This window comes from Natator depressus, chromosome 24 (assembly GCF_965152275.1).
Source record: "Natator depressus isolate rNatDep1 chromosome 24, rNatDep2.hap1, whole genome shotgun sequence".
In the NCBI taxonomy this organism is placed as follows: domain Eukaryota; kingdom Metazoa; phylum Chordata; order Testudines; family Cheloniidae; genus Natator; species Natator depressus.
Window position 1 is genome coordinate 10,447,905 of NC_134257.1, and position 21,128 is coordinate 10,469,032.

At 53.2% G+C, this 21,128-nt stretch overlaps 1 protein-coding gene across 2 annotated transcripts in view; it reads left to right on the forward strand.

Moving 5' to 3' along the window:
- Positions 1-21,128, forward strand: part of PEA15 (proliferation and apoptosis adaptor protein 15) — a 39,585-nt gene that overhangs the window by 13,472 nt on the left and 4,985 nt on the right. Inside the window, exons 1-2 of one of the 2 annotated variants that reach the window (XM_074938259.1) lie at positions 11,851-11,872; positions 20,587-20,760. In XM_074938259.1, the coding sequence (XP_074794360.1) occupies positions 20,589-20,760 (172 nt within the window). In that variant the 5' untranslated portion in view covers positions 11,851-11,872; positions 20,587-20,588. Of the gene's footprint in view, positions 1-11,850; positions 11,873-20,586; positions 20,761-21,128 lie in introns of those variants that run through there. The other variant, XM_074938257.1, reaches the window with a different exon arrangement.

The following is a 21,128-nucleotide window of genomic DNA, read 5'->3' on the forward strand; positions in this document are numbered from 1 at the left end:
ATTTAAGGAAAAGCCCCCAAGCAGCTGCATAATTAAATCTCCAGACACCTAAAACAATGTTTGCAAAGCACCTGGAGCATCTCGAATGCCAGGTGCCATTGCTACATACAGCGCGTTAGTGGCTGGAGGAGGAGTAACTAGGAGGATGTTTATCATGGACTGGGCATGTGAGTGTACAGTGGCAGAATCAGTAACGGAACCCAGGAGTCCTGACTCCCAGTCACCTGCTCTAACCCCTAGAGCCCACTCCAATCCCAGAGCTGGCCTAGAACCCAGGAGTCCAGCTGTCTTGCTCTAATTACTCGCTCCCCATCCCTCCTCGCACACCTGTGTGTTCAGTGATGGATGGCGAGGGACAAAGACAGGAAGATGCGGAGGGAGAGAGGAAGGAAACCAGCGAGAGCCCCGTTTGGGTTGTTTCCACTGGTTACAAACCAGCTTCCTGCGTCCCCGTTCCTGTGCTACATCCTATCAGAGCGCCAGGCCCCACCCCAGCTGCCATCTTTCTCCCAGCCCCGCAAGCCACTGTATTTAGGGCAGTGCCAGCAACCAGGAGAGCAACAAGCGGGAAGATTACTTCTGCCCAAATGGGGTCAGCTGGTAGCACAGCAATTCCCATCACGGCAGGTCGGGGCCACGTGATCCGCACTAAGCAGATTGTCCAGGGGAGATAAAGAGGTGTGGGGGTATGGAATGAAGCTGGGATTCCCACTGTCTCCAGCATGGGAGTCCAGGGGTGTGTGGGAGGCAATGTCCCCATCCACCCCTGGGGGCTCTTCTTTCTTCGCTCAGGGTGGGCCAAGATAAGTGTGAGGGCAGGCGCATCCTGCTCCCAGCAAACCCAATAGATGGACTATCCTGAGACTCCTGCCCGGCGTCAGGCTTGGCGCAGCCTGACAGTTTGATTAAAAAACAGAGAAGGATAAAAAATGAACATGGCCCAGATTAAAGGGATTAAAAGCGGGTCTCAAAATGTAATTGTAACTGGGGAATAGTCATCGTGTGAGCGGGTTTCCAGCAAGGTCCTGCGGGGATCAGTCCTTGGGCCCACCCTATTGAACATTTGTATCAATGACCTGGAAGAAAACCTAAAATCATCCCTGATAAAGTTTACAGATGACACAAAGATTGGGGGAGCGGTAAATGAAGAGGGCGGGTCACTGACAGAACGATAAAGCAAACGATATGTTTTAATATGTCTACGTGTAAATGTACACAGCTAGGAACAAAGAGTGTCGCCGTACTTCCAGGATGGGGGACTCGATCCTGGGAAGCAGGGACTGTGAGAAAGCTCTTGGGGATCGTGGTGGATAATCCACTGAACATGAGCTCTCTCTGGGATGTAGTGGCCAAAGAGCTAATGTGATCTTGGGCGGGGGAGGCATAAACAGGGGAATTGCGAGTAGGAGAAGAGAGGTTCTTTTATCTCTGTATCTGGCGCTGGTGCGACCGCTGCTCGGATCCTGTGTCCAGTTCTAGAGCCCCCACTTCAAGATCGACGTTGATAAATTGCAGAGGGGTCAGAGAAGAGACACAGAAATTATTAAAGGATGAGAAAACCTGCCTGAGAGCGAGAGACTCAAAGAGCTCAGTCTATTGAGTTTAACAAAGAGAAGGTGAAGGGGTGACTTGATCACAGTCTATAAATAACAACATGGGGAACAAATATTTAATAACGGGCTCTTTGGTCTCGCTGAGAGAGGGCGAACACGATCCAACGGCTGGAAGTTGAAGCTAGACCAATTCAGACTGGAAATAAGGTGTAAATTTTTAACAGTGAGAGTAATTAACCACTGGATCAATTTCCCAAGTGTTGTGGGGGATTCTGCATCACTGACAATCTTTAAATCAAGAGGGGATATTTGTCTAAAAGCTCAGCTCTGGGAATTGTCTGAGTTACGCTGGTCAGAGGGATGATCACAGTGGTCCCTTTTGGCCTGAGAATCTACGAATCGATGGGAGTGTTTGCCCATGATGTCAGTGGGGCCAGAATTTCAGGGGTGATTGGAGTGGGCAGCCCCATCTCACCTCAGCAGAAAGGTCCCTGCTGTGAAATGACTTGTCCAGGGTCACGCAGCCAGTCGTGGCAAAATCAGGAACAGAACCCCGAAGTCCTTTGCTCTTTGCTTCCTCCTTGTTCGAGCCAGGCCCAGAGCTGCGAATGCCAGTCCTGTGCTTTAGCCACTGGCCTGTCTTTCGTTTGTGTTTGTAGACGGCTGCAGCAGCCATTGGGTCAAATCTCCTGCCCCTGGCCTCCAGCCAGCTGGCAGACTCGGTGTCTGGCTATGAGTGGCCGGTGGGGTATGGCCGAGGTCGAAGGTTGGCTTGTCTTGCAGATGCTAGGTCACCCATTAATGTGGTGGGTCATTAGCTCAGCCGGCTGGAGGAGGCAGGAGGTGAGGGTGAAGTCCCCTCTCCTCTGTGCTTGCGGAGCTGACAGGCAGGGCTGGGCCAAGGGCTGTGATAGCATTAAGGGAGTGCACAGATCATTCTAATGGCAGCAGCTGAGACAGGCAGGGAGAGACCGTCCCTGCCCCAGCTGAGATCTGGGCCCCCTTGGGCTGGGCATTGTCCAGACACCCAGGGAGAGACCGTCCCTGCCCCAGCTGAGATCAGGGCCCCCTTGGGCTGGGCATTGTCCGGACACCCAGGGAGAGACCGTCCCTGCCCCAGCTGAGAGGCATATTATGCTGGAGGCAGGATTGGGGCAGGCCATCTCTGGGGCCTGCACTGTGATCCACCTGTGAACACGCAGCGGGCGAATCTCTAGCTGTGACAGAGGTGGGGCTCACTGCTGGGCTGTTCAGGACAGCGGGTCACTCCAGGGGACTGAATTCCCTGGAAATCTCAGGTGGGACAGGCCTGCCGAGCTCTGAGGTACCACCCCCGAACCCCCCCCCCCTGCACTGGAGCTGCAGTGAGGGCCACACAGTGCAGAAGCATGGACCATGGATATAGAGGAGGGGGTGGGGGGCCAGGGAGGGGGGCTGGTTCAGTTACACCACTGCATTGAAAAGCTGGAGGGTATTTCTCCCCACCTGGCTGAGGGCTGGCTGGCTGAAGCTCCCCAGCTCCTGCTGAGCACCCAGAGCATCCCTGGCCACTCACTCCAAGCACCTCCTCTCTCCTTTCCCCTCCCCCATCTCCTGCATCCTGGGGGCAAAAGGGTGGGTGGGAGGTAGAGCACCCCTTTCAACCCCTCCCACCCCCACCCCAGTCTGCTAATTTATAAGAGGCAAATACTGCAGCAGACCTGCAGCTGCTCACAGCTTCCGAGGGAGCGACCCCAGGGCCTTTTATGCTGAAAACCTGACACCTGAACTAAAGGAGAATCTCCACTGGCTGTCAGCAGTGTGGGGGCTCTGACACACAGCTGGGCAGTTCTGCTTCTATCCAGTGGGACGTGGTGATCTCTCTCTCTCTCTCTCTCGATCTCTCTCTCTCACATGCAGTTTAGACTGGTACCTAGAGACTGCCCCCACCCCCAAACCCCCTCTATCTTTGAGCCCATCTGCTCTGCCAGAGCAGGGCACAGCCGAGGTTGGGCTGGGTACTACCCTGGCCCTAGGTAGTGTGTGCACCTGTGTCCCAGCGTTGTACCCACCTGCTGTGGGGGGAGGTGGGTAAGGATGGCACCTGGAGCCACCAGGATCTCTCCAGGCAAAGAGAAGGGAACTGATCCTATCTAGCTAGTGAGGAAGGAAAGACAGGGTTAAAATAATGTTGGCTCGGCAGTTGCCATGGCGATTTCTTTGCTCCTAGAAACTCAGCCACTGTTGCTTCCAGTCCCCTGGGGGGTCCCTCCTATGCCTGCCCCTCCCCACCCCGTCCCACTCCCCTCAGGCCGCTCAGCCCATTTCACATTTCATCTAGGGCCGCAAACTTTAATTTGCTCTGTCAAACCAGCCCCCCTGTTTTTCAGCAGCTTGAGAGGTGGGGGGAGGGCAGGGAGGAGTGTGTCTGAGGGGGGACACACCTCATGCTGGGGAGGGACTGACCTGCAGGGGGTCTGTGTGGGGCGGCTTCTCTGACAGGGAATCAACTGCCCCCCACCCCAAAGGAACCACAATGGTCTGTCTGCCTGGCATCCCTGGTGTGCTCTGTACCCGTACGCCCAGCAGTGGGATCCATCCCCCTCCCCTACCAGCTGCGGACTCTGCCCTGCCCTGGGCATGATCTTCCCCCTGTTCTAGGGCCTTTCCTCCCCCCGTCGCAGGCTCAGGGCAGCTGTGCTGTTTCCAGCAATCCCGTCTCCTGCCCTGCACCCTCGCTGGCCCAAGAAAGCGGAGATGTTTTGACTGGGGAGAATCAGACATTTCAGCCGCAGACACCCCCCCATCCCCATATCCCAAGATTCACCAGTGGAGCTGCTGCTGAGCTCTGGCCCCCAAATCCAAAGTCTTCTGTGCTTCTACAGTGCCTTTCATGTCAGGATCTCACAGCTCTTTGTTATCTGAAAATCAGGAAGCAGGAAATCAAGGCACAGGAAGGGGAAGCGACAGGCCCAAGAGCTGGGAAAGGAGTCCTAGCTCTCAGTCTCCCTTCTCTAACCTCTAGACTAGAGAACCCAGGAGGCCTCCTGTGCTAAGCATTCAGCTCCACTCCCCCGCCTGAGAGGTGTGTTGTAGAACCCAGGACTCCTGGCTCCCAGACAATGCTCCGTTCTCCGGAGGGAGGGGCTGTGGCAAAGCAGTTCAGGAATGCGGGCAGGGCCTAAGCCAGGGAGAACAAATTTAAATTTTGGATGTTAGTGGGGACGTGCCCAAGCCGGCTGGATAAACAGGAAGCATAAACCAAACTCCTTCTTTCTTTTTCCTTGTCACTCCACTGAGAAAATAGCCTGGCTGGGGAGAAAACATAATTACTCTCATCACAGCATCCAGCTGGTGTGTGCGAGCGGTGTCTTGTGAATGGGGCTCCCTGAGCCATGCCCCTTCATGCATAGTCATGAAGCACTTTGAATGTAAGGCTTGAATGGAGGCAGAAGGGGGTGGTCACTTGGCTCTGCCCTTTCATGGTCTTCCTCTGCCTATTGCAGGGTCTGGTTGCCCCCCCACTCCCCCTCCCCCCACTTGTCTTATTACTGAACCAGTAATCCCTGCTCACCATAGCGCCAGCTGAATGCCTCCCACTGGCGTGCCATCCTGGGTCCACCATAGCTAAGCACGCAGGCTGCCCCTGTGTGGTGACACTGGGCAGTGTGGGCTGGGAACTGGACAGCCAGGAAGAACCACAGGGTCTGTCCAGTATAGCCCTGTGCTGTGAGGGACGCTGCAGGTCCCAGTGTCCCCATGGGGGAGGCCACCGCATCCCCTAGTCCATGTGACCTACTCCAGCTTCCCCCACCACTCACTCCCTATTCCCCCACTAGATGCTTGAGTCCCCATCTATCTCTCCAGGGTCATCCTCACCCTCCAAAGGGATTTTGGCCCCACTTGGCTTTGCCCCTGAATGGCCAGGAGGAGGCACTGTCTAGCACCACTGAGGCGCCACCAACCAGGCTAGACACCCAGCAGCGTCCAGCTGCTGGTTGGGAGGCTACCTGTCCTGTGTCTGCCAGTCCCCAGGAGGAAGCCAGCTGTCTGAATAGCAGGGCCAGGGAAGATTCGAAGCAGAGGCAGATCCTCTGGAGGGAGGACCTTCTTAGAGGTTTTTAAGGCCTGGCTTGACAAAGCCTTGGCTGGGATGATTTAGTTGGTGTTGGTCCTGCTTTGAGCAGGGGGTTGGACTAGATGACCTCCCGAGGTCCCTTCCAACCCTGATATTCTATGATTCTGTGACCCTGTTTTCCTCATTCTAATCAAGTTCCTTGTTCAGTGTTGGAAGAAGGTAAGTCACTACCATTGTCACCTGACTCAAGTGCTGTGTTATGCTGTAAAATGCCCTGGCCAAGAGAAATCTCCATTGTGCACAGCTTTGGGGAAGGGACTGCCATGTGTATGTGTGTGTGAGAGAGAGAGAATTTTCCCTCCCCCATTTTTTGCCAGCTACAGAGCCAGGTTGAAATGTTTCACATTTCAAATTTTTGTAAAATTAAATTTAAAGGGGAGGGGGCAGGGTGTAGAGTGGTTTTTTTTTTTTTCAAAGTCCCAATCATAGAATTTCTCTCCCTTTTCCAGCTAGTTCTAGAAATAATGTTACCGTGGGAGCTTTGTGCTTGGAGTTTATCTCAGTTCAGTCTGGGAATTGGAATATAGATTACAAACACACCCCCAAAGGAACAAATCACATCGCATTAGTCACTGGAATTATGACTAGCTGGGATGGAATGGATCCATTCAGCCCGCGACTGTAACGCATTTAGCTACTGATAACAATTAAATCTCCAATGTGTTCGTTCACTGAGCAATGTATTTATTGATGCTGTTTACTTGCTGACCTCTTTACTGACCTGTCTTCCCTGGGGGAGAATTAGTCTTAATTCATTAATGCTTCAGGATCCTTAGAAGGTGTGAGAGCACTGTAACATATCCATTTGTCATATAATTTATGTATAAACATGTATTAAGTCTCCCAGCCCCTGCACAGGGGGTGGGGTGTGTCCTTTATAGATGGAGAAACTGAGCAACAGAGCAGAGAAGTGAGATGCTGAGTGGCATAGGTGGCTCCTGCTTGTGGTACTATGGGTTCAAACCCCCCATGTGTACCTTTTTGGGGAACAAATCTGTGATAAGATGCCTAGATTCCAAGGCCAGAAGGGACCACTGGGATCATCTAGTCTGACCTCCTGGATAACAAGGGCTAGAGAACTTCCCCAAAATAGAAGAGCAGATCTGTTAGAAAAACATCCCATCTTTATTTTAAAATTGTCAGTGATGGAAAATCCACCACAGCCCTTGGTAAATTGTTTCAACAGTTAATTGCTCTCACCGGTACAAATTTACCCCTTTATTTCCAGTTTGAATGTGTCTAGCTTCAACTTTCAGCCATTGGATCATGTTCGACTTTTCTCTGCTAGACTGAAGAGCCCATTATTAAATACTTGTTCCCCATGTAGATATTTAAAGATGTAAGCAGGTCACCTTTTCAGCTTTGGTTTGTGAAACTAAAGAGATTGAGCGCTTTTAGTCTGTCACTGCAGGGCTTTTTAAAAAATCCTTTCATCACTCTTTTTGCTCTTCTCTGACCCCTCACCAATTTATCAACATCCTTCTTGAATTGTGGACACAAGAACTGGACCCAGGATTCCAGCAATAGTCACACCAGTGCAAAATATAGAGGTAAATTAACCTCTCTGCTCCTCCCCGAGATTCCCCTGTTTATGGATCCCAGGATCACATTAGCTCTTTTGACTAATGGGCTCTTTAAATTAGTAGACAAAGGCCTGGATGATGAAAGTTCCCAACTGTCTGATAATGAGATCAGACTGGCCAACAAGAGTTCTAGAGCAATGTGATGCTGAAGTTGGACTGGCCCCCAGGTGTTCTGGCACAATGTGACAACAAGGCTGGACTGGCCCATTGGGGTTCTAGGGCAGTGTGATGCCGAGTTTGGATTGCCCTGTGGGTGTTCTAGAGCAGCGTGACAGTGAGGTTGGATTGGCCCGTGGGTGTTCTAGAGCAGCGTGACAGTGAGGTTGGATTGGCCCGTGGGTGTTCTAGAGCAGCGTGACAGTGAGGTTGGATTGGGCCATTGGGGTTCCTGGGCAGTGTGATGCTGAGGTTGGATTGTCTGTCAGTGGTGTCACTATGTGTCCCACTGTGTGTTCCTATGCCCCACGCATGTGTCACCATCACCACTGTGATCTCTCCCTGGGAGCGATGGTTTAATCATCTAGATCCCAGCCGCTGATTGAATATGGTCAGTACCTGGGACTCCCCTGGAATTGCGGGGAGTATTGGGGGGGGGGACAATCCCCGGGATGCCGTTCCGGAGCCTCTGCAGACGGCTCCTCAGAATCCCCCAGCCAGCCCCCTTCCTTCCAGCTCCACCACTCTCTCCTCTTCCCGAGTGTCAGGCTGATGTCTCATGGCTTCAATTACCAGGAGCTTGAAAGGCCTGATTGTCTGGAGCAAAGTGAAACCATCAGCTTTCCTCACCCCATGCCCTCCCTGCTGCTGCTGCTTGGGCCCTCGGGCCTCTCTTTTCATAACCCACCCCTCCCCTCAGTTAAATTCATTCCCCCACCCCCATTGCTAAGTGGTATTGCCCAGATGTGTCACTTTCCCCTCCTTGCTGAAATGCAGCCACCTCTGGGGTGGGGTGGGGCAGCTGTGTAACAGCTGCTTGGCACTTTGGGACAGGAAGTGAAGGAAAATCCTGTCACCATGTAAAACAGCAGCGGGTTGCACAGAGGTGAGATGGGCTCCTGCCACTGGAGGTTTCACCCACCTCTGTAGCGGAATGAGTGTGCCCTCCCCCCAGCTCCCTTCCTCTGGGGCTGGCTCTGGAGGGCCTCCTGTTCCTGAGCCCCCAAAGGGGAGCTGGAGCTTCCCCAGGCAGAGACAGAGAGGACAAGGGGACAGGGCTCTAAGAAAAACACTCTCTGTAGATTTGCCCCCTGCCAGCAGCAGGATGGGGCGATGGGGCCGGGTGTGGAGCATAGAGACGTGCTAGAGTAGCAGCAGCAGCCCTTCCCCCCCATCTCTGTGATTTGGGCCCTGGCCTCCCTGCAGTCTGGGAGATGGGGAGACCCTGATCTCTATGTTCCCTGCATCTTGTCTGCCTGCTCCAGGCCCTTCTGGTGGCTGGAGAAGCCAACGCTGTCCTGACTGCCCTGAGTCATGGGGTGTGCAGGGGCCGCTGCTCGGACAGGCCCTGGGGAGCCCGTGAGTAGGCTGAGGCAGGGAGTGTGGGCTTGTTTTCCCTCCAGGGCCCCATGGGGGCTGTCGTCTCTGAGCCAGACTGTTATTGGGATCCCGTTAAATAGCAATAGATGAGGATCGCTTTGGAGATGCATTAAGCGGCAGTTAGAAGGGCCTGATTTATAGCTGCTTAGCCTCAGGGAACACACTGGCATTTAACTAACATGCAGTTACTGAGCTCATGTGCCGTGATGGCCCCATGATAACCCGCCTGACACATGGTAACTGAACTGGGATCATGGACAGCACGTGCTGCAACTGACATGCAATGATGCCACATGCTGTGACTGCACATGTGACGGCAGCACATCCCATAAGTAGCATGCAACTGGCATGTCCTACATGATCACACATGACATAGGAGACCCACACTGTCCTGATTGATGTGTGTCCTACACCACATAGCTGAGCTCACATGTCACCATACACAGCTGGCGTGCCATATATTACCCCACGTGCCATAACAATCCAATGCTAACTGACCTGACACGTGGCAACTGGCCTGGGAGAACCAAAAGCATATGCCATAAATGACATGGGACTTCCAACAGCACATGCTATAGTTGATCTCACATGTGATACCGTGGTACCATCATGCCATAACAGACAGGCGATAATTTACCATGGGTAATATCATTTGGGCTGCAGTAACTGAAAGCATATGTTGTAACTTATGTACAATAATGGACTTGACACGTGTAACCCCAGAACATGCAGTAACATATCTCACATGTGATAACATACAACTGACATGCAATAAATGACCCAAAGTGCCCCCCCATCACTGACAAAGTGTGTCACTTGTTAATCCCGGCACCACAGTTCCTGCAGCCGGAGGCTATTGGGCCTGATTCTTATTTAAGGGAAGGCCCCTTTACCCTACCAGAGTGCTGCGAAGGGGCCTTCCTATAACTGCCAGTCAGACATTATTCGTCGCCTTCAGTTAAGCTGCCATGGAGCTATTTCTGGGATCCGTTTCTCGTCGACCGTTTTAGGCAGGGATAATACGTTCTATAGCATTTTTCCTCCACGGATCTCAAAGAGCTTTACAAGGAAGATCGGGGAAACTGAGGCACGGAGACTCACCCAAGGTCATTGAGCGAGTCTGTGGCAGAGCTGAGAACAGAACCCAGGTGCCCTGACTTAGCCAAAGCTTATCCACTGGTTTGGTGGGTTTGCTGTCACAGAGAAGGTGCAGGGCATGTGACACTAATGGGCAGTAGGGGGTGCTGTGGAGCATCTTGCTTTGAGATTGGTAGGTGGACCCCTTTCCTATTGGTTCAAGGCTATTGTCTGTTTGCTGTAAATTTTGTGTAAGTCCACAGTAACCTACAATGGCTTGGGGGCTGAGTGACAGGGTCATCTTTATCAGTCTATTTGAGAGCTTGTAGAGATTAACCCCAGAGGATTTTCTGCAGAACTTACAAAGTGAAAGAGAAGTGCCATGAGCTGGGATGCAGGTGGGACACGTACAGCCATGTCACCCCAGGAGCAGTTGTTTTGGGTCCAAATGCCCATGGAAGTCAATGAAGTTTGGCTCAGAGGGTACTGGCCATTCAGGGTTTGGGGCATGGGACTGGAAGGGTCAAGGCCTGGCCAGACTGATTTGGGAAAGGCCGATGGGAGCTGGAACAGCATAGGCTGCGCTGGGCTGACTTGGGTTAGGAGAACTGAGCTGAGCTTTTCTGGGCATTCTTTGCACTAATGAATATGTACTGCACTAGCATAGGGGCAGCTTACCCTCAGGAAAGATAGGAACAGCTCCTCTCCCAGATCCAGGCAGAGAACCTGACTCCCCGTGTCCCCACTCTAACTACTAGACCCCACTCCTCTCCCAAAGCTGGGAATAGAACCCAGGAGTTCTAACCCACGGGCCCCCTCCTCTAACAGCACTAAGCCCCGCTTCCAGCCAGCTCTGTACCATGCTCTTTTCTTTGTGCCACCCAGCTTGCCTGGGAAACAGGCAGGAAGCCAGGCTGGGCAGTTTATTATCCCTGAAGGGCTGTGTTACCCTGGCGGGACAAAAGTGCGAGAAAGGAATAAACAAAACAAAAAGAGTGGGAGAAGAAAAGGGAGAAGAGAGAAAAACAGTCAGAATGAAATGCGGGGGGAGGGAATGAGAAGTGAAAGGCTTGGATGAATGGGGAGGAAACCTTCCCTGGGATGGCGTGAATGGGAGAGACCAGCAGAGAAAGGATCCCCCTGTGCACCACACTAGCAAGTTGCAGGGGCAGCCCGGAATACAGAGTGCAAAAAACTCTGCCTGCAACAACAGCGGAAAAAAGAACCCAGGAGACCGGGCCAAGAGCCGAGCCAATGATTCATTGTTTCAGGAAGACGGGCCAGCTGGGAAACGTTTCCCTTTAAAGAAACACAACAGGAATTTCCCCTTCCCAGTGGAACCCGGAGAATAGAAAAGCAGCCCGGAGAAAGGGGGTGGCCTGTGAGGTTTCTATGGAGAGAAAATGGGGCCAGGAAATGCACTTGTGTGCGCATGCTACACATGCCCTCCTTCCCCCATGGCCTGTGCACAGCTGGGGCATGAGCGGCCTGTGCAGGAGATGGGGTCGTGGCCACTTGAAATGAACAGTTCGTGTAGCAGTGAGATGGGGCTGGTAGCAACAGCCCCAGACTCTAGAAAGGGGTTAGATTGGATCCCTGAGTCCAACACTTGGGTAGATAACGTGATGTCTGGTGAAACAGATACAGCTTTGTCAGTGGAGAGATGCGGGGGATGTGGGGGTTGCAGAGGAGGAGACTCCATGTCTGCAGTGAGGAGAGGGTGTGGCTGGAGAGGAAGGAGGAGGCTGTTGCTAGAAGGCAGAAGATATCCAGCGAGGGGTAAGGGCAGGGGGCCTGGCTGGACCACAGCCTGGAATGAGTAAACAGGGAGATCCTGAACCGAGCAGGCAGACAGTGGGGTTATCTGGGGATGGGGGTGTCTCTGTCTAGCTAACTGCCCTCAATTGTGTATAAAATTCCTGTCCTGCTCCTGGATCCAACATTTCTGGTCTACATCCGGCCACCCCGTCCCAGACTCGAGCGCTCTGAGCTCTTCCCAGCAAAAGGTGAGGGTGGCTATGGCAGGGCAAAGGGCTTTGTAGGGATTGGCTGTGGGTGCAGGCCTGGGTTTCAGGCACCACTCAGCGCGGGCGTGTTTGGCTCCAGGTTTGTGGCGTGGGTCTCTTCTACGCTGAGGGACCCTCTGTGGGAGTCGGGCTGGGATACCCGTCTGGCTTCAGTGTTTGTTCTCGGTGAATCTGGTTATTCCAGAGGGGATGATGCTCTGTTGGACAGTGTAGAGATAGGGGCATCCAGCTTTCAGCACCCTCTAGTGGTTGTGCCAAGGACAGACGTTCTTAGCTGAGGAAATGCCTCTTGAAAGGGACAAAATAAACCCAGCTGGGCTGTTAGCAGGAAAACCTGGGGTCTCTGTCCCAAATCTTTACCAAAATCAGGATGTGTGTATCATGCGTGGGGCTGGGACCAGGGTGAGAGTGCTATAGAAACCCCAGCTCCAGAGACATGGGGATGGAGGGAGACGTTAGAGAGATGAAGGAGTTGGATGGATCCCAGAGAACGATGCGGGGATGGAGGAAGGGAGGGGTAGTTTCTGGAGATGGAGGAATGGATATTGGGGCATTGCATATTGGTGGCCAGACGTGATGGATAGATTCCATCCCGTGATAGGTGATCGCTGGCTGGTTACAATGGATGGATCGATACCGTGGACAGACGTATGGATTGACACACAGATTCTGTGGCAGACAGATGGATACTGGGGATGGATGGATGAATGGAGCCCCACTTTGCCCCCGTGCCAGGCTGGCTAGCTGCTGGGCTCCCTGCTCCCTTTCCATCAGGAAAGGTCAGAGACAAGTTGGACCCTGACAGAACCAATCCCCGGTCTCCTCCCCCCACACGTTTCACCAGGCACCAGGTGTGTGGGATTGGGGGAGGGGGGTGCTGCCAGGGGGAGAAGGAGAGAAAGAAGAAAACATTAAGTGAAAGAAATAGTGGTTGCCATGGCGACCGTCTTTACCGTCATGGTGGATGGCAGTTGTTTCCAGGGCAACCAAGAGGAAACGAGGTGGCTCAGCGTGGTGGGGGGGCTGGGCTCTGGGGCGATGTTGTGCCCTGTTGCCAGATCTCAGGCCTGGGGAAGCCCCCTTAGGTCCCATCTCCTCCCATGCCCAGAGCCCAGCATGAGGTCACCCCTACAGACTTCCCCAGCAGCCCAGAACTCCCAGTGGCCCCCCTTGGGGGGTCTGTACTCTGCAGCCAGATCTGTTCCCTTGTCATGGAGCGACAGGGCTCCCCACCCTTCCCCTGGGGGACTCGCTGTCAGGGCTCTGAAGATTCTTCTCCCCCTCTGCCATTGCCCAGCGGGGTGGATTTAACCCTTTTCATCTCTCCCTCTAACTCATACTCCTCTCCTGCCCCCCCCCCGCCCTGCTTTGAACTCCCCTCGCTCGGTCGATGTCTTTGTGGCCCCACGGGGCTGGAATGGGAGAGGGATGAGGCTGGGGGGCAGCGTGCATGGGTGCAGGGGAAGGAGCCGGATACAGTTCCATAAATACCTGTGTGCGGTGGGGTTGTCACGAGGCGGGGGGTGTTGGTCTCATTCTACTGCAGGGAGGCATCAGATGTGATGTGTGTGTACTGGGGAGTGTAAGTACGTCTGTGTGTGCTGCGGGTGTCGGGATATGTCTTTGGGGGTATTAGACGGAGCGTGTCTCTGTCTGTCTGTCTGGGGGCTCTTATCCCTGGGGGCTGTCGGTAGATGGTTTTGTGTGTGGGTGTGTTGGGCATGCCAGGATACGTTGCCTTTGGGGGGTGTCAATAGACGGTGGGGTATTGGGGGTATCAGGATAGGTGTGAGTGCTTGGGCAGAATCGGTTCATCCCTGTGTCTCTCTGCATAGGCAGCTGGGGTGCTCAGCACTCTGGGAGGAGAGGCGCCTGTGGACAGGGGTGAGTGTGCAGTGAAGTGTGACCTGATTGTGTATGTCACGGCGTCTCCAGCACTTTGCTCTGTGCAGCTCCCATCTCTGTCAGAACCAATGAGCGTCACCTGAGTCGCAGCCCAGCCGGCCCGATCCCACGGATGCCACAGCCCGAGTGGGCTCGCTGCGCTGTGTGTGTGCGCGTGGACATATGTGCGCGCACACGCTGAGTGACTGTGGCGTGGTATGAGCGTGTGACTGTGGAGGGTGCATGTCATTGTGTCAGGGTGTGTGTGCAGGGGAGTGACGGGCTAGGGACAGCAGAATGATGCTGTTTGCTCTGTGTGTGCGCCCACTTGGGCTTTGTGTCATTGTGCCGGGTGTGTGTTTGAGCGAGATTGGGGGGGGGGTCTGTGTCTGAGCTCAGAAGAGGAGTGCATCAGAGTGATGGTGTCTACGGTGTGTATGTCATTGTGTAGGGGTGTGTGAGTGTGTGGAATTTTGCAGAGTTGTGTGCAGGAGAATAATTGTGTAGGAATGTGTGTCATGTACTGATGGGGGGTATGAGTGTAAGTGAGCAGGGATATGAGTGTGATTGTCCCAGGGTGCGAGTGTGATTTAACAGGGCTGTGGGAATGGGTGTGATTGTGGTGGGGTGCGAGTGTGATTTGACAGGGCTGTGAGACTGGGTGTGATTGTCCCAGGGTGTGAGTGTGATTTGACAGGGCTGTGGGAATGGGTGTGATTGTGCCGGGGTGTGAGTGTGATTTGACAGGGCTATGGAAAGGGTATGATTGTGGGGGGGAGTTAGTGAGTGTGCAGGGCTTGGAGTATCCCTTAAAATAGCAGTGTAGGTGTGCATGAGTGTGTGCGGTGGGGTGTGCGAGCAAGCTGGGAGAGCTCCAGTGTCCGCTATGGGCTCTGTGTGTTGCTGCTTGGGAACATGAATGCCTGGGTCTGGTCACCAGCCCTGGCATCTCCTCCCTGCTGAGCAGCCTCCCAGCTAGGAACAAGTGTCACCACATGGCGTGTTTATCAGTGGGGGCGTCTTTCTTATTCAGGTCGCTGGTTCGGTGCCTCGCCTTAATCTGCCCAAAACTGTCTGAAAATCCGGCCATTCCCCCAGATCCCTAGGTCATTAATGGCTGGATCGGAGCAGAAATAACAGGGTAGCAGTATAATGAGAGAGAGCAAGAATGCAGGGGAGGGGCCGTTCATTCCAACCCTTCCCTCCGTTCTTGAAAATGAACAAACCCTTCCTCGGTGTGTGTATAGGCACACACGCACACATACTCATGCTCACCCTCCCTCCCCCACGCCTCCCCCAGCTCCTGCTGGGCAGTTTCATGTGGATGACAAAACCAGTGACATTTTCCCCATGGAATTGGCAGATTTCTGCCTACTGGAACGAAACTCAGCAGCAGTAAAACCCTGGGCTCTGGCCACATTTGCCAGGAAAGCCATTGCCACTGGTGAAAACACCCCATGCCCACTAGTGAAAATTGCGCACGCATTTATGTGTGGGGATTGTTTGGGCTCCAGGCCCCACATCTCTGGGCGGATCCCAGAGCAAGCCCCGGGATTTGAACTCTGATCTCTAACCTGTGCCTCAGGCTGGAGATAACAGACCCCTCAGGGGTCTGTGCCAACCTGGAAGCAATGCCGAGCTCGGGTGGGGGTTATTAGGGGAGTTCGTTGGGGCCAAGGAAAGATCAATGGAATAGGTTCAGAACCATGGGGAATCCAGCAGCCCCGAACTTCCTGCTTTAGGATAGAAAGCTCCCGGAGTCGCTGTTATTGGATTTGGAGAAAACTGATCTTCCTATGCCCTCTGGGCATGCTCAGCTGCCAGGCAGCTATCCACAGGTGCACGCACTTGTATCCATAGGCAAACACCTATAGAGACAAACCTACAGCGCTAGACATCTCTACTCATACACATGCTTATCACATAGGCCTGCTATACACTGCTTACGTGCGAGCTGCCTGACAGCCCACTGCTCTCAAAACTTTGCTGGAGTCTGCACCCAAAGGGCCATGGCGCTCAGAGTGAGCTGCGTGGGCGGGTGGCAGACCTGTCAAACCTGCCCTTTAATCTTGTGCATAAGAAAGACCGGTTGGTGTCTGCTGAAATTGCTGACGGGGAGATGACAGAGCTAAGGAGGGTCCAGCTGCTGGCTCGGAAATCTCTCGGGATCTTGTTTTCCTTTTCATTACACACCAAGCGTGTCTGCCTCGCATTGAGCCTGTTACCAAGGGCAATATCTGGAAAATACTACCCAGTGGCTGCCCACCAACAACCTGTGCCCAAGGGGACATCTTACCCCTCTCCCCCCCCCCCATGAGAGACCATTCCTTGCCTTTAGAGCTCTGGCTGCGGGGAATTTTATATCAGTGAGACAGGGGTTAGCCACAAAGTCTCTGGTCTCTGAATGGATCCCACTACTGACACCATAGAGTTTAAGGTCAGAAGAGACCACCAGATCATCCAGTCGGACCTCCATAGCACAGGCTGCCAACCTCCTCAGCACCCACACCCAACAACCAAATTTAGACACCCCCCTGCAAGGTCACTGCTGATCTGAGCTGAGGGAAAGTTCCTTCCTGACCCCATGTATGGTGATCAGTAAGACCCTGAGCAGGTGAGTGAGAACCAGCCAACCAAGCACCTGAGAGAGAGAATGCTGGATGCCATCCCAGAGCCCTGGCTCTCCCCATCCAGTGTCCTGTTCCCAGCTGTGGCCATTCCTGATGCTTCAGAGGAAGGAGATATAAAAAACAAACAGAGAATACATTGTGGGGGCAGCAGGGATGGGAGAATCCCTTCCTGACCCCTGCAGGCAGCCAGCTGAAGCCCTGAAGCATGTGCTTTTAGGGATAGAAGACATGAACCAGAAGTGAGGCCCATGGCTGTTGAGCCCTGCCACCCACCATCGCAAGCAACCCCATCGTATGATCACACTCATAAATTTATCCCGCTCTCTCTTAACATTAATTGATTGATCCCAGCCCCCAACTCCTAGGAGAGGCTGTTCCAGAACCTCCCTCTTTTGAGGGTTAGAAACAGTCTTTTAATCACCAGCCTGAATTTGTTCCTCAGTTTATATTCATTTGTTCTTATGCCAACATTGTCCTTTAGCCTAAAAGCTCTTCTCCTCCCCTGGTATTAACCCCCCGATGTATTTAGAGAGAGTGATCATAGCCCATCTCAGCTTTCTTTTTGCTAAGAAAGCCCAACTCTTCCAGTCTCCTCTCCTAGACAGGCCTCCATTCCCCTGTCCCTCCTAGCAGCTCTGCTCTGCACCTGTCCAGGTCAAATTCATCTTTCTTGAACGTGGGTGGCCAGAACTGGACACAGTATTCCAAAGGAGGTCTCCCCTGCACCTTGTACACTGGCCCTAATACTTCTCTCTCTCTCTCTCCTGAAAATGCACCAACCCTTGCTATGTTGTTCCACTAATTAATTACCCCCACTGTTAAAAATGCATGCCATATTTCCAGTCTGAATTTGTCCCGCTTCATCTTCTAGCCATTGGATCGTGTTAGACCTTTCTCTGCTAGACTGAAAAGCCCGCTATTAAATATTTGTTCCCAGTGTAGGTACTTTCAGGCTGTGATCAAATCACCACATAATCTTCTCTTTGTTAAGCTAAATAGATCGAGCTCCTTGCATCTGTCACTCTCAGGCAGGTTTTCTAATCCTTTAATCGTTCCCATGGCTCTTCTCTGAGCCCTCTCCAATTTATCAACATCCTTTGTGAACTGTGGGTACCAGAACTGGACACAAGATCTCAGCAACAGTCACACTAGTGCCAGACACAGAGGTACAATAACCGCTCTGCTCCTACTTGAGATTCCCGTGTTTATGCATCCAATGATCGCATTAGCTCTTTTGGCCACAACATCACAGTGGGAGCTCACGTTCAGCTGATTATCCACCACAATCCCCAAATCTTTTTTAGCACTGCTTCCCAGGGTAGTGTCCCCCATCCTGTAAGTACGGTTACACTCTTCCTAGATGTATCCTTGCATTTATTAAATGCATTTTGTTTGCTTACGCCCAGTTTATCAAGCGCTCCAGATTGCGCTGTGACAGCGACCTGTCCTCTTCATTATTTACCACTTCAATTTTTGTGTCAGCTGCAAACTTTATCAGGCATGATTTTATGTTTTCTTCCAGGTCATTGATACAAATGTTAAATAGGGTAGGGCCAAGAACTGATTCCCTGCGGGAGCCCTCTGAAAACACACCCACTTGATGATGGTTCCCCATTTACAGTTACATTTTGAGACTAATCATTTAGCCAGCTTTTAATCCATTTACTGACTGCAGTGTTAATTCTATATCGTTCTAGATTTTTAATCAAAATGTAATGTGGGATCACGTCAAACACCTTGCAGAAGTCTAAGTATATTACAACAACACTATTTACCTTTATCAACAAAACATGTAATCTCATCAAAACCAGATATCACGTTAGTCTGACAGGATCTATATTTCATAAACCCATGTTGATTGGCATTAATTATATTACCCTCCTTTCATTCTCTAAATTCTAAACTTAATTCTCTCTCCTTCTCTGTCGTTTCCAACTGATAAGCCGCCAGCTTGTAGCAGAAATTATTATCATGAGGCCCAAAGTACATGACTTTGCACTTGGTACAATTGAATTTCATCCCATTTGTGTCACTCCTGTCTCCAAAATCATCTAGCAATTCTTGTATACTATTCCGGCCCTCCTCTGTATGGGCGATGCCTCCCCTCTTTGAATCATCAGCAGATTTCATTAGCATGCTCCTGCAAGGTCATTCATAAAAATATGGACTCAGATCGGTCCCAATATTGATGCTTGAGGGACTTCATTGGTAACCTCCCTCCAGTCTGATCTTTCACCTTTCAGCACATCCCATAGGAACAGGCTAATCACCGGTTCTGTGAAAAAGCATTTCCTCTGATCACTTGTGAATTTTCCCCCTTTCCTATGTCAGTGACTGTCTCTCGTTCTCTGTTTTGAAACAGGGAGAACAGCAGCCCTGGATCTCCCTTCTCAATCCCATTCAGGATTTTATCACATCCCCTCTCTAAGGGGAACAGTCCTGATCTCTTCACTGCCATCAGAGTAGTATCCCCAGGCTCCTAGCATCCCCCAGTTGGTGTTGGACACAGAGACAAAACCCAAGGGGTTCAACCAATCAGACGTTTACTGCAACCTTCCAGAGACCGCACCATAACTGGATCGAGTCTGTTCCCTTGCTGGAGAGCGGGTCCCTTAGCAACACAGAGTCTGGGCCCCCGGCATTGCAGGCCTAGTACACCAAGCAGGAACCAAACCCCCAAATCACAGGCCTCCGCCATTGTAGTTGCTCCTCCGGCTGTACGGCAGTAGAAGGCTGTTGTAGAAGTGGGGGTCAGCCGGGGGGGTGGGGCACGGAGTACACCTCAGTATAGAAGGGCTTTGGCCCTGCCATCTCCTGGGTGAAGCACACCTTGCCTCCCAGCCCCGTTCCCCTGTCCCCTAGGCAGCTCAGTTTTGCCCACCTGCTCCCCTCCTCCTGCTTGCTGTGTCTGTACCTGGGTCCTTGGAAGCCTCCTTCACGCGCCCCCTGCTTGCAGCAGGTGGAATTGAACCTGGAGGGGTTCTGTGTGGGGGCCGTTGGGCACGGACAGGCCTTGGGGTTCTCGCAGGCTCAGAGGAAGCCCTATAGATGGTCAGTGCAGGGACTTGGCTAGCACTGCGTATGCTTAGCACTGTCTGCAAGGGGGGCCGGCATCACACAGGGGATGGGCTTAGGGGTAAGTTCCCAGCTCTGCCATTGTTTTAAGGCGAGTCGGGGGAAATCCCAACCCCCTTTGTGCCTCAGTTTCCCCATCTGTAGCAGGGGCTCATGTTGAGCACTCAGCAGTGCAGGGGCACGCGGAGTCAGAGGCTGTGTCTGAAAAGCTGGAGCAAAGTGACTGAGCAAGCTGGGCTCCCTGTTTGTTGCCTTACCCAGAACCCCCGCCACACCCCCGCTGATCTCAAAGCACCATACGGGGTGTAGCGGGGGGAGTGTCTCAATCCCCATGGCAGGTTTCGGGGGGAGGGGGAGGCCAGGTCAGCGGGCGGGGGCTGCTATCCCTGCCCTCCCTCATCATTGCAGCCTGGACGCTCCCTGCCCTGGCACTGCCGGCTCCCGGCACGGAGCTGCTGAATCTTTCCGCCAAGGGTTTAATTTTTAAAGGCAGCTGCGCGAGGACAGGAGCCTTATGGTCTGTGGGCCTGATCCTGGGCCCAGTCCCCAGAGACTTGCCCTCCCCCCATGCTGCCCCCACCAGCAGGCCTGTCAGAAGGAACCTGTCTAGAGCAGAATTGGGGGCTCAGTCTCTGTGGCCCAGTGGGTCCTTGGTCCCCTCTGCACCAGAGAAGTGCTGTGGAGTTGAGAGGGAGGGAGGCACTGGGCTGGGTGTCCCAGGGTGACCTAGGGAAGTCCCTATGTCTGTCTTCTCTGTTCAGATTGTCTGGGGCAGGGACTGAGTCTGTACAGCACCTTTCACAATGGGGCCCTGGTCTCAGCCCCTGGGCACTTCCAGGTGGTAGATCCCAGTGACAGTGTTAATGTATCTGGGGTCGGGGGTTAGCTGGGCCAACGGCGTTTCTAATGTGGACACGTGGGACCTGGGCCTAGACCGCCCCAAATTCATTGCCCGGGGCACTGGGCTGAAACCCCTCTCAGCTGGCTGCACCCGGGTGGCATTGGCAAGGTGAGGTGGCTCTTGGCTCGGAGGAGGGCTGGTGGAGACCCTGGCCTGCCAGGACTGGGTCTAACCGGGCTGCTGTCCGTGTGCTCCCCCTGCAGCGATGGCGGAGTATTGCAGCCTGCTGGAGGAGCTGGCGGAGAACATCACCAACGAGGACCTGGACCAGCTGAAGTCGGCCTGCAAGGAGGACATCCCCAGTGAGAAGCACGAGGAGATCACCACAAGCAAAGACTGGTTCAGCTTCCTGGAGAAGCACAACAAGCTGGACAAAGGTGAGTGTGTGCACGGCTCGCGCCGCTCAGTCCCGCTAGCCCAGCCCTGCGCTGCCACCACACACAGTTCTGCTCACGCCCCTCGTACCTGACCCCTGTTCCTGGACCACGGGCCGCCCAGCAGGCTGCTTGGTGAGCTTTGACTCCCTGTCCCAATGTCCGTGCTGCCCAACACGGTTATTGTTTGGTCCACTCCTCTTGAGGGCTTTGTCCCAGTGGCTGGGTCCCTGTTGATAGAAGTTGGGGATGGAAGGACAGATAGATCCGATGGATGGATGGATGCCTCAGTGATCCGTCCCTCTCCATCAATGCCCCCTCCCCTGTATCTCTCTCTCTCTCTGAGGGATGGCTCGGGGGTATTTTATGCC